The 14,558-nt window shown below is 34.1% G+C and overlaps 1 protein-coding gene across 2 annotated transcripts in view; it reads left to right on the forward strand.

Annotated features, from left to right (window-relative positions):
• Positions 1–14,558, forward strand: part of sha (shavenoid) — a 174,206-nt gene that overhangs the window by 126,522 nt on the left and 33,126 nt on the right. For both annotated transcript variants that reach the window (XM_067084658.1, XM_067084660.1), the window contains exon 4: positions 12,246–12,383. In XM_067084658.1, the coding sequence (XP_066940759.1) occupies positions 12,246–12,383 (138 nt within the window). The remainder of the gene's footprint in view (positions 1–12,245; positions 12,384–14,558) is intronic.

Below are 14,558 nucleotides of genomic sequence, written 5' to 3' on the forward strand. Positions count from 1 at the left end.
AAATAAAAGTAGCGTGGGTTTTAAAAGAACAAGTAAAAAGTGCGCCGAAGTTTCTTCGGCGCAATCGAGTTTTCTGTAACGCGCATAATCAAGGCCACCGAAAATATATCTATCTTTAGGTGGTTTCGGTAATGCTATATGAGCCGCGGCCCATGAAACTCTCAGCCGGCATGGTTGCTTGTGTTGTTGCGTTGCCAGAGGCACGATTATGACTAACTTTAAACTTAAATAAAATAAAAACTACTGAGGCTAGAGGGCTGCAATTTGGTATGTTTGATGACTGGAGGGTAGATGATCAACATACCAATTTGCAGCCCTCTAGCCTCACTAGTTTTTAAGATGTGCGGGCGGACAGAAAAAAGTGCGGACGGATAGACAAAGCTAGCGCAATAGTTTTCTTTTCAGAAAACTAAAAATGATGAAAAAGATTGAGAACTTGTGACAGATGCTGCTGTTCTGGGACACGAGGAATAAAATTCACTAATATTCAGCCAGAATAAATCTAGTACAAACTATATTATGGAATAGACACCTGAGAAGCAACACCAATTCAATATTTATTATGAAAGATTAAAATCGGAACAAAATAAGAAATACAGACATTTTTAATTTTTAAAGATATAGGAATTTGGGAATAGTCTTCAGTGTGACACAGTAATCTCTCTCTCTCTCTCTCTACTCTATATATATATATATATATATATATATATATATATATATATATATATATATATATATATATATATATATAATATATAAAATGTATATATATACACATATACATATGGTTGTATGTATGTATGTATACACACATAAACGCACATACATACATACAAACACACAGAATGAAAAGTTTACTGTCAGAAAATTCATCAAAACAATTGTTCAGTCCTCGAATGAGATTGTCAAAGCGAATTGGGAATCAGGAATGCAAAACGGGACTCGACGGCACGAGGTTGGTTCTGACCTACCTGGAACCAGAGACGGGAATTATGAGATTACACGAGCTGGCTAACTGCGAGGAAGGGCCGAACTCCAAATAAGGAGGCGGAAGGAAATCTCAAGAAGTGGAAAGAGAGAGAGAGAGAGAGAGAGAGAGAGAGAGAGAGAGAGAGAGAGAGAGAGAGAGAGAGATTTGAACGCTACATAAAAGGTCTGAGAGATAGTCATAAAGGAACTTTATATTAAGAAGAAGGATAAAAAAAACAATAAAACTGTTGACAGAGAGAAAGAAAAAGAGAGAGAGAGAGAGAGAGAGAGAGAGAGAGAGAGAGAGAGAGAGAGACTTGAACGCTATATAAAAGAGCTGAGAGATAGCATAAATGAACTTTATAATAAGAAGAAAGATAAAAAAAACAGCAAAACTGCTGACAGAGAGAAAGAAAAAGAGAGAGAGAGAGAGAGAGAGAGAGAGAGAGAGAGAGAGAGAGAGAGAGAGAGAGAGAGACCTGAATGCTACAAAACCTAGCTGAGGTTTATCCATAATCAAAGAAAGCCGTATAAAAATCACCAAAAAAAAAAAAAAAAGCAAAAACACGTGGAATAGAGAAACACACCTTTTGGGAAACTAAGTTTTAGGAGCTGAAAGAGATCCCCCCCTCTTAAACCCCTCACTCCTCTCCCCCCAACCCCACTGAATCCCCCCCCCCTACTAACCGCCTCACCTTAACCTCAAAGAAGCTTTGCAGCATACAGCAGATGGTCTTTAGCCTACTTTGCCGGTCACCGTAATTCACATATTCACGCAAACGTAGACAAATAAGCTCTCTCTCTCTCTCTCTCTCTCTCTCTCTCTCTCTCTCTCTCTCTCTCTCTCTCTCTCCTTTGTAATAATACGTGTATGCCGGTGTTGTATGTTGCAGTGTCGTAGGTTTTTGTAAAATTGATTGTTGTGAAAATGCGTAAATATTCACGTAACTATTGCTGTTATTCACTATTGAGATCTTTCCGTATTTTTTTTATATTTAGTTTTATACTTCATATATATCGTTTTAATTTGACTGTCCTATAATTTGCCGTTCCAGGTACAAAATCGTATTCACCGTGTTTCGTAAACATACAAAACAAAGGTCTTATATGTTAAAAAAAAAAAAAAGTTGCTGATGGGTCTGCCCCTTCAGTTTTACATCTCATGCCTCTAAACTGATGACTGTAACACTGCTCGCTTCATGAAGGTTACGCTATGCTGTAATATTACACGATACAGTAACCAGTAACATGTGATTCAGCAACTATGCACGGTACATTGTCATTATACAGTATACAGTAATATTACAATTTTTTGTAATCGCTCACAATACAGTTGTATTTTTAGTAAGATTGCGCCTGAAAGTAAGGATATTTTATACAATAAAATATATATATGTATATATATATTTATATATATATATATATATATATATATATATATATATATATATATATATATATATATATATCACACATTACCACAGGTGAAAAATAAGAAACGGGGTGTAGGTCCTGACCGGTTTCGACTTTATTTCCAAGCCATTGACGAAGGACTGATAGAGAGTCTATTGTGATTTTTAGCCAAATGAGTTTTAAAGGACACTCCTACCTCGACACCGGCCTGAGTGGGGATATGGAGTCTCTAACGGTTGTGTATGTTCGTCAGTACTGTTCTTGTAGTATATATATTTGTGATGTCTCATACTCTGTATCAGTCCTTCGTCAATGGCTTGGAAATAAAGTCGAAACCGGTCAGGACCTACACCCGTTTCTTATTTTTCACCTGTGGTAATGTGTGATAAATGAATCACGTACAAAAGTGATAATAATCATATATATATATATATATATATATATATATATATATATATATATATATATATATATATATATATATATATATATATATATATATATATATATATATATATATATATATATATATATATATATATATGTATGTATGTATGTGTGTGTGCATGTGCGCGCGTAATGTAATTCTACCTGCATGAAAGTCTACCAGTGCTCAAATTTTGTTCCATATCTTGGATTTTATGTCTTTTTATCTTTGTCAATTTTATTCATGTCATTTTTTGGATAACCCTTCGCTCTTCGTTCTGTGATGGCGTTAGTTCATCTCTCAGGTACCTTGGTAGCACCCGTCAACTCACCAAATCCGAAATTTACTATGTCAAAACCAAAAAAAAAAATAATAATAATAATAATCACTGAAAGATCTGATACTCTCTCCCTACATTCTTAAAATCCTCCTCATCCTCCATCTTACCTTAAAATCTTCCTCATTCTCCATCTTACCTTAAAATCTTTCTCATCCTCCATCTCACTTTAAAATTTTCCTCATTCTCCATCTTACCTTAAAATCTTCCTCATCCCCCATCTAACCTTAAAATCTTCCTCATCCCCCATCTAACCTTAAAATCTTCCTCATCCTCCATCTAACCTTAAAATCTTCCTCATCCTCCATCTTACCTTAAAACCTTCCTCACCCTCCATCTAACCTTAAAATCTTCCTCATCCTCCATCTAACCTTAAAATCTTCCCCACCCTCCATCTTACCTTAAAATCTTCCTCATCCTCCATCTTACCTTAAAATCTTCCTCATCCTCCATCTAACCTTAAAATCTTCCTCATCCTCCATCTAACCTTAAAATCTTCCTCACCCTCCATCTAACCTTAAAATCTTCCTCATTCTCCATCTGACCTTAAAATCTTCTTCATCTTCCATCTTACCTTAAAATCTTCCTCATCCTCCATCTAACCTTAAAATTTTCCTCATCCTCCATCTAACCTTAAAATCTTCCCCACACTCCATCTTACCTTAAAATCTTCCTCATCCTCCATCTTACCTTTAAATCTTCCTCATCCTCCATCTAACCTTAAAATCTTCTTCAACCTCCATCTTACCTTAAAATCTTCCTCACCCTCCATCTTACCTTAAAATCTTCCTCATCCACCATCTAACCTTAAAATCTTCTTCATCCTCCGTCTTACCTTAAAATCTTCCTCGTCCTCCATCTAACCTTAAAATCTTCCTCATCTTCCATCTAACCTTAAAATCTTCCTCATCCTCATCTTACCTTAAAATCTTTTTCATCCTCCATCTTACCTTAAAATCTTCCTCATCCTCCATCTTACTTTAATTCCCGTTAACCTGTCTGGGCTAGTTAAGGACACAAGGAAGGAAGAGCGTCCCTTCGACCCCTGCGAGAGAGAAAAAGATGCTTCGTAAACAAGACGAACCTTCACCCACGTTTAACGGTCACCTTTGAGATAATCCCGTAACGTACGTAATCTCTCTCCCCATACCTGCCTTGCGACCTTGCGACCTTGGCGCCGGAAGCCCTACAAAGGTCATCGGTCATTTGTTTATTGCCAAGATCCCTGGAAAGTGTAGTGAGAGTGAGAGGGGTACAATATTTTTGTAGTTTTTCAATTTTTAAACAATTTTTTTCGGGTTTTTTGTCAGTTAATTCTGCTTTATATACTCTTTTTAATAATTCAGTATTCTATTGTCAATAGACTATTATAATTATATTATTCCAGATGAAATTATTATAATCACAATTTTGTTTCACTTTTTCCATGTATTTCGTTTCACTTATCCTGGCTTATATACTATGTATATTCCGGTGGATGTTTTGTTTTTGTTTATTTTGTTTACTTTGGTGATTAAATGTAATTTTGTTTTTTTTTCCATCTATCTTTCAGTCAAGTAATTTGATTTAATCGAAATATGTTACAGTTAATTATATGTTTACCTTAAATATTAATTTTTTCCTATAAAATTTGATTTTGTTGCATGTCTTTGCAAATCTGATTAGGTTTATTGAATGACTCTTGTCTATTTATTACTATGCATTAGATTTAATTTTCTGTAATTGCTTCTATGATATTAAAGGTTTAATTCAGAGAAGGATTTAATTATCCGATTCAATTGTTAATACTGTATTAATAATAAGTTTATAACTGAGACGAGAACTCCGTTGCAAAAATAAATAGATGAATAAATAAAGGAAAGTTTACCTTCAATCATTGATAACATTTCCTCGGGTCGTTACCCGGAAGGGTGACCATCATTTAACGTCAGACGTGTGACTTAAAATTATTGACCGCACTCTATTCTAAGGCCTCATTGTGAGTAGTTTCTACTAAAATCAGATTCCTAACGCCTGATGCGAGTTTCTGGGCACTGAATTAGTGCCCAGAAACTCGGTGAACATCGACGCGGGGCGTGGGGTTGGGTCTTACAGCCTCATCAGAAATAATTCAGTGCCCAGAAACTCGCATCAGGCGTTAGGAATCTGATGTTAGTGGAAACTGATCACAATGAGGCCTTAGAATAGATTGCGATCAATAATTTTAAGTCACACGATGAAAGGACAGGCCACCTTATGTACGTATATAGCCCAGGTCTGATGGGGAAAATGAGAAAAGAAAAATTTGGTTTTATCCAATAATTGATTATCCAAAAGAAATTATTATTATTTAACAACGCCAGTTATGTTAAGGACTCCAAGCCAATTTTATCATTAGGGTTGTTAAAGGATAAAAATCTCACTTTCAATTGGTGAATGTCTCTTCCCACCTTTTATTAGTTTTCATCAGCTCTGGTCTACACCCGGACATAAAGTTACCCATCACGACAGTGTCCAATGTAAATGAGATCATTAATCTCGCAATTTACTATATACGAGTGAACCCACTGAGAGCAGTCATTGTTCAGTTATGAAGTTCAATGATGAACCACGAGGCAAAGACCATTATCCAATGATACCTGTTACACTCCAGCGTTAACAGGATGAAAATGAAGGAAAAGGAAACTCGCAGCTTTTCCCGTGATCAGCAGGACCAAAAAAGGAGGTTACCTAAAATAGACGAGGTTCCTTCGTCAGCAGAAATCATCGCCAGGGTGCTGGCGTGCCTCCCGGCGACTTGGCTTGAATAACACACGTTGTTCAACTGCGCAAGGTGACATAAGGAAGTAGGAAGCAGTTGGGAACGAGAGATGGAATGGTATCAGTCACTCGACAGAGAAAGATGACTTAAGAATAAGGAGTTAAGAGGTGACGGGTAAAAGAATGAGTATTAAAAGAAAGGCTTAAATAAGACAGATTTAGTCGTTGTATTTGGATTATGAAAAGAAAGGCTAAAACGTAACAGATCTAATAGTAGCCTTTTAAGTACTGGAAAAAAAGTTCAAGCAGTACAGGTCTATTATTGATCTTCGAAGTATGAAAAGTTAAAAGGTGTCATTGTTTCCCAGTTACAGCTCGGTATAACTATTAAGACTTCAGGTTATAAGAAAAAAACTCAACTTAATATAAAGAAAAGGACTGCAACCTTGAGAGATGATCTTGTGATATGACAGTGTATTATAAAACAAACACATCACTACTCTTCCCTATTTTAAATTTAGATTCAGACGTGCGAAGCGTCCCAAGAGAGAATGCAGATTTTTACAACATTTGCAACCATAAAGCTATTTGAATGAATTTTATTTATTCAAGCGAGGTAGCAAATAACGCGAGACACTAAAAAAGAAATAGAAACAAGTAAAAAGTGAGCCGAAGTTTCTTCGGCGCAATCGAGTTTTCTGTACAGCCGCTACAGCGTATAATCAAGGCCACCGAGACTAGCTCTATCTTTCTGTGGTCTCGGTATAATGCTGCATGAGTCGCGTCCCATGAAACTTTACCCACGACCCAGTGGTGGCCTATCCTATATCTTTGCTAGAAGCACGATTGTGGCTAACGTTAACCTTAAATAAAATAAAAATGGGGTGGATGATCACCATACCAATTTGCAGCCCTCTAGCCTCAGTAGTTTTTAAGATCTCAGGGCGGACAGAAAGTGCGGACAAAAGAAAGTGCGGACAGAAGAAAGTGCGGACGGACAGGCAAAGCCGGCACAATAGTTTTCATTTACAGAAAACTAAAACGATATTAAATACAGTGCTAAAGGTGATTCCTTAAGAATATGTGACCATTAATAATAAATAAAAAAATATATAAATTAATTAATAAGCGAATAAAAGAAAGACGAAAGTACGGTACAAACACAAATTTAGAAAATAAACAAATAATCCTTATTCCGTATCATTCAACATCCGAGGTTTACTGATGTCAGTGACATAATTGCAATAATGCTGTTCTTATGAACTGATTTAATTCCAGGAAGAATTAGAATTCACCATTTTGTACTTGTATATCGTTATCCTACACATTTCTTGTGTTATTACTGTAGTCATGTCAGCTCATCTTTCAGTAATCTGAAAAAGATTTTCCAACGACCAAAAACGTAGAGTTTGCGAAGCCAGCATCTCGTTTGAGCAAGTGTGAAAAGATTCCGAAATAGTGACTGTGGTAACCCACACAGTGCTAACTTACCTGGATCTTCAACTCTACCCATGATAATAATTGCAGTAACCAAGGTTACAGCTCTGATTACAACAAACAAAGATACAGCGCAGATTACAACAGACAACGTTACAGAACCAAAGATACAGCACTGATTACAACAACCTAAGTTACAACATTGATTACAGGCAAAGTTACAGCACTGATTATATTAGCCAAAGTTACAACATTGATTACAGCAACCAACGTTACAGCATTGAATACAGCAACCAAAGTTACAGCACTGATTACAGCAACCAAAGTGACAACATTGATTACAGCAGCCAAAGTATATCACTGTTTACAGCAGCCAGAGTTACAGCACTGATCACAGCAACCAAAGTTACAGCACTGATTATAGCAACAGAAGTCACAGGCTGATTAATTATTGTAACCAAAGTTACAACACTGATTACAGGAACCAAAGTTACAGCACAGATTGCAGCAACCAAAGATTCAGCACTGATTACACCAACCAAAGTTACAACATTGATTACAGCAGCAAAAGTTACACAGATTACAGCAACCAAAGTTACAACATTGATTACAGCAACCAAAGTTAAAGCACTGATTAGAGCAACCAAAGCTATAGCACAGATTACAGCAACCAGAGTCACAACATTGATTACAGCAACCAAAGTTAAAGCACTGATTAGAGCAACCAAAGCTATAGCACAGATTACAGCAACCAAAGTTACAACATTGATTACAGCGCACTGATTACAACAACCAGAGTTATCTATAACAATGATAACAATAACTCAAACATTGCGTCACAGTAACTCAAACATTGCGTCATTTATCAACAAAATAACTCCATACAGCTAACTGAAACTAAAGTTACTTTCAAACTGTTATCCTTCAACTCAAACCCCATATACGATACGTCGCAAAAAGCAAGGTCAGGCATTACTGCTAACCAGATTTGAAACGAAACTTGTGTTTAGCGAACGTAGCTAATATTTGCAACAGTGAATACTAACAAGTGAAGTGTTTGACCAAACAGGGGAGTCTTTTTGCCTTCCTTCCTTGTTCTGTTTTATGGTATTTCATTTCATTCTCTCTCTCTCTCGCTCTCTCTCTCTCTCTCTCTCTCTCTCTCTCTCTCTCTCTCTCTCTCTCTCTCTCTATATATATATATATATATATATATATATATATATATATATATATATATATATATATATATATATATATATATATATATATAGCCTTGATATGTAGACGATATAATCTCTCTCTCTCTCTCTCTCTCTCTCTCTCTCTCTCTCTCTATATATATATATATATATATATATATATATATATATATATATATATATATATATATATATATGTGTGTATATATATATATAGCCTATGTATATATATATATAGAGAGAGAGAGAGAGAGAGAAAAGAGAGAGATTATATCGTCTGCACATTTCATTTCTTTGCTTATCAAGATTCAATCTGTATCACTAGTGATAACAGTGTTTTATCTTTTTATTAATTTCATTTTCTTTGTTTATTTAGTCTCTCTCTCTCTCTCTCTCTCTCTCTCTCTCATCTTCAGCATTTCAATATTTCCGACATTACAGTAAAGCAGAAATAGAACTAAATGGGAATCTACTGTATTAAATTTGATCTTCCTCGTATTCGAAAAACCCCCGTACACCTTTTCCTCCAGGTGTCACTCCTTGATAACTGGAATTTTTCGGGGTCGCATTTCATAACGCAATTAACTGTCAGGCCTAACTGTTCGTTTCTCACAGTTTATTGAGTGTATGTGACTGTAATCAAGCTTCTCAAGTTCAGAGTCCATTTTTATGAGATCTTCTGAAACTGTAGCTCCTGGTGTATTTAATTATTGACATTCTTTTGTTTCGTTATTGTACTTTTTCCTTCGAAAATTCTTATATATTCGGGTTTTTCATTCATTTCGTATATTTTGTAAAAGGATAGAGGGTATTTAAATTAGTTTCGTTTATGTTACGTTTTGTTTTTAATTCATTTTTGTTCATTTCTTTAATTTACTTTCATTAGTTTGGTTTTAGCCCAAACTCCAATCGGACTGAACGTTTGAAATTATTTCTTATATTCTAAAGTACAACTAAACTTTACAAATTGATAACATGCAAATATGATGGCCTTAAAGTTCCGTCAGTCACTGAAATCTGATAATACAATACTTTAAATCAGCAACATTACGCAGCTATACAAAGATGATTACGGAGCAACAGCCTGTGCTGGCACAAGGCCAACTCAATCTAACAACAACGTGTTCTATGAGCACCTTTTAGAAGTCCTGAAAAAAAAAATAAAAATAAAATTCTGCTAATTAAAAAAAAAAAAAGTTCTTAGACAGATAAAATTTTTCAAATTTTAAAAACTAAAAAAAAAGAAGTCTTCTAGGGTCCGTATCATTAATAAAAGCGGAAACTTCTTGTTTATAAGCTGTTGTTTGTAGCACTTTTTAAAAATCCTAGAAGTCCAATAATTTCTGACGAATAACAATGAACATTCCTTGTGCGTGAATTATTATTCTTGTCCATAATGGAAAACGAAAAATAACCCCGTGTTTCAAGATTACCATTAAGATTACAACAAATACATTACCTGAGTCGTGTAATTAGTTTCTTAGGTAATAGAAGCTTTGATAGAATTCTGTCCCAGAATTTGGCCGGCGGGTGCGTTCATGTTCTCCGTGTTTATTTTTTACTTTTGTTTCGTAGTGATTATATTATCCTTATCAAGAAAGAGTGTAAAAACAACCTGAACGTCGTTTACCATCGTTCAAATAAGTATTCATGAATTTTTGTTTCAGCGAATTTTCACCTTTGGTACGACCTCAGAAAGCTTAATGGAATCACTCTTTTTTTCATAAATGTATCTGTAATTCTCATGATCTTAGCTGGCGTACATTTATTGAGTTAAACTTCCACCAAAGGATATTTATATAAATCAGGTCTTTCCGTAAACGGTAACAGGTGTGATTAAGAAAAATCGTAGTTTCCATGAAGTCACATATTGACAGAAACATACTTTATGAAAATCTCCGTAAATCCACCCGGGTAAATGACAGAAAAAACTGATTGCGAGATACCTGTAACACTTAGTAATAGAAAATATCCATATATACATACTTTTCTCCACGAAGGAATATATTGAAGTCACTTTCTGTCATCACCCTCACCTTTGGGTATAATATATATATATATATATATATATATATATATATATATATATATATATATATATATATATATATATATATATATATATATATATATATATATATATATATATATATATATATATATATATATGTATATTTATATATATATATATATATATATATATATATATATATATATAGAGAGAGAGAGAGAGAGAGAGAGAGAGAGAGAGAGAGAGAGAGAGAGACGGGGTAAGCCTGATGGACCCAGAACAATGATTCAGCTCTCGACCACATGATACCTCGTTACCGTAATGGGCAAATGGAAAATGACCACATGCCACAATTTTTTTTTTCACGGCCCAGAAACCGAGACAGACTCTTTGGTAGCTTAAGGAAAGTTTTATGTTCAAATCTCTGTTTCACTGATGATTAAACAGCTATATTTAAAAAAAAAATATTGAGGTTAAATGATCGTGGGAATACAAAGAAAGGTACAAAACTTCACGACCTGATGAAAATAGGTGGATGGATTTTTAACGTGTGTGAGTTATGTATTCTATTTTGAAGTTGCTGTGTTGCCTCATTTTTTAACATTTATTTCTTACTAATTACTGTCTAAAAAAAATGTTTAATGATTTATGATAACTTCCTGCCAACTCCCCGTGATTGAGATTGCTTGCTATAGTGATAAAATCAATTTAACTTAATCATTATCAAGATGCCTCAAAATACCAATGAACTTGAATTTAGAATGATTACCATCTACCGTGTGCTAATTTGATCGAGTTATCTGACAGATCAGCTGTGCTCGAAAACTTAAAGTTTTATTTTATTTGTTTATTTACTTTTATCTGCATTTTGCCAAACTCCGACCCCAGACTTTTTATTTTTCTCACATATGGGTAGTTTGTTATTTGGAAGCTTGCTTAGCAGTTTTATAGTCTTTTTTGTTATCGTCCATGAGTTTATATTAGATAATATTTATGATTGTTATTATTGCTATTATGATTATTGTTAGCATTATTGTTGTCATAATTAATACTTGTAATGAAAATGTTTTCAATGAAAGCCAATTATGTATCCACCAAATGAAGAGTTAGAGGAATTTATTTCTGGTGATAGAAATTCATTTCTCGGTATAATGTGGTTCGGATTCCACAATAAGCTGTAGGTCCCGTTGCTAGGTAACCGATTGGGTCTTAGCCATAAAATAAGTCTAATCCATCGGGCCAGCCCCAGGAGAGCTGTTAATCAGCTCAATGGTCTGGTTAAAATAAGGTATACTTAATTTATGTATCCACCAGCTGAAGTATTATTAATATTATTATTATTGTTGTTGTTGTTGTTGTTGTTGTTTTATGTAACAACCAGTTGAAGTATTATTATTATTAATATTTGTAAAAAAGGCTGCCAAAGAAAGAAAGTTATTTATCCACTAATTGAAGTATTATTATTATTATTATTATTATTATTATTATTATTATTATTATTATTATTATTATTATTGTTGTTGTTGTTGTTTCCGTCTTTGTTGTTGTTGTAAGAGATGAAGATGTCGAACAACATAAAAATTGTCCAAATCAAGCCTTTAATACATGTACTAAAACCACATCACTCCCAAAAACCTCCCAAATCTTACTTTTAGTGAACTAAAAAAACTACACCTGTCAATCATTTTCTTTTTCTCCTTTTCTCTCCAGGCGGAGGCGCTTGCGGGTGCGGAAAAGGAGGAGGAACAGTCACATTAGGACCGGGGGAAGGGGGGTGCCGGTGTCAGTGCCCTCCCAAAATGCCCACCTTTAGAGACGATACCCTGACGTGTGTTGGCACTTTGGATGGTAAGTTGAAGTTGTTGGTTTTCTTAAGCAGAAGCCCGTTGTGATAAGCGGGCTTTAGTCGTATGCATATGTGTGTGTGCTTACGTATACACACATATACATACATACACACACATATATATTTGTGTATATATATGTGCGTGTGTATATACACATATATTTACTGTACATTTACACATACATACATATTACATTATATTGAAACAATCTTTTTTCATTTTCGTCATTTAGCAGGAAAAAAAAGCAGAAATACTGAAGAACGGGCAACCCTCAACCTCGTACAATGAGCAAAAACATTAATAAGCTGCATCTCTCTACTTTCGATAAAAAAGGGCTAATTGTCTCATAAACGTCGCTGTCTAATTACCCAATTGCCTCGTTGTTATTCGTTCATCTCCTGTAATTTTCGGTCACGAGCGTTGTCAGAGTTGCAATTATTTCATTATGTAGTTTATTTCAGTAATAACCTATATTTGCGCTTATATGCATACGAGACATATTTGTTTAGGATATACAATAAAATTAGACATTCAGGATAGAAATATATATTCTTTTGAATAAATAGTAAAACACGACGCTCCGGAAAGAAATATACATCTTTTGGATATATATAAATATTAAACCAAGACACTCGAGACAGAAATATGCATCCTTTGGATATGTGGATACTAAACCAAGACATATTCTGGAAAGAAATATACATCTTTTGGATATATGAATACTAAACCAAGACATTCTGGAAAGAAATATACATCTTTTGGATATATGAATACTAAACCAAGACATTCTGGAAAGAAATATACATCTTTTGGATATATGAATACTAAACCAAGACATTCTGGAAAGAAATATTCATCTTTTGGATATATGAATACTAAACCAAGACATTCTGGAAAGAAATATACATCTTTTGGATATATGAATACTAAACCAAGACATTCTGGAAAGAAATACACATCTTTTGAATAAATGTTAAACCAAGACATTCAGAAAAGAAATATACATCCTTTGGCTATATAAATATCAAACAAAGACGTTTGTGAGACATAATAATATTTAAAAAAAAAAGCAAAAAACAAGGAATGGAAAACTATACTAACTGCAGACTAAGTCCTGGACAGTGTTTACGTACCGTAAAAAATGCTAAATTGCTAAACTGCTAAAATGCTACACTAGAGTGGAGATAAACATTCCTATAACTCCTACACTGATGTGATTTAGCCATCTCAGCGGTACTCATAAGCAAGTGAAAGCTGTCTTCCTCACTCCTCCCCGCATCTCTGACCTTTGGACCTTGATCATGGAAAGTTATGGTAATGGAGAGAGAGGGGGAGGGTAATTACGAAGATGAAAAATAAAGGAAGAAAGTGTTGTCCCAGAAATATTCGTCGTAAGTGTGACGCTGAAATGGGTAGAGGGAAGAGTCTGAGTAGAAAGTTGCGTGATTTAAACGCCTAAAGTTTGTGTATGTGTACGTGACACTACTGTAAGTTAGTTTATACACACAGTTACACACACACACACACACACACACACACACACACACACATATATATATATATATATATATATATATATATATATATATATATATATATATATATATATATATATATACATATATATATGTATGTATGTATGTATTTATAAACATATGTACAGTATAAATGTGTATATATGTAGATGTAGATTATATACATAAAATATATATATATGTATATATAATATATATATATATCAGAGAGAAAGAGGTCAACATTTTAGAAGTATTAGTAGTGTTGCAAACAGTAACATTTGTGTGCATAAACGAACAATGCAAATGAATCTAATTCCAATTATGAAATATGATACAAAGCATGCAGTAATTAACTGAAATAACGTATGTTGACGTTACGTAGAAAGGAGGTGTTATTTTCCTCTTGCGCTTATAACTAAAAGGAATACTTTCACTGCTTGTCGCAATTATGATTTATAATATATTGTTGTGAACGTTCTAACTTGGACTGACCAAAGTTTTTGCTTACAAGAAAATTTCTTCGAAAGTTTTCATCATATTTCAGAATAACGAAAAGAAAAAGATTCTGGAAAAGTTTCTTATGAATTACGCACATAAATGAGATTTTGTAACTTGACAATATGTCGAGTTCTTGAAAGAGTTGAAGTTCCACAGTTGTC

Source organism: Macrobrachium rosenbergii, chromosome 41 (genome assembly GCF_040412425.1).
Source record: "Macrobrachium rosenbergii isolate ZJJX-2024 chromosome 41, ASM4041242v1, whole genome shotgun sequence".
Taxonomy (NCBI): domain Eukaryota; kingdom Metazoa; phylum Arthropoda; class Malacostraca; order Decapoda; family Palaemonidae; genus Macrobrachium; species Macrobrachium rosenbergii.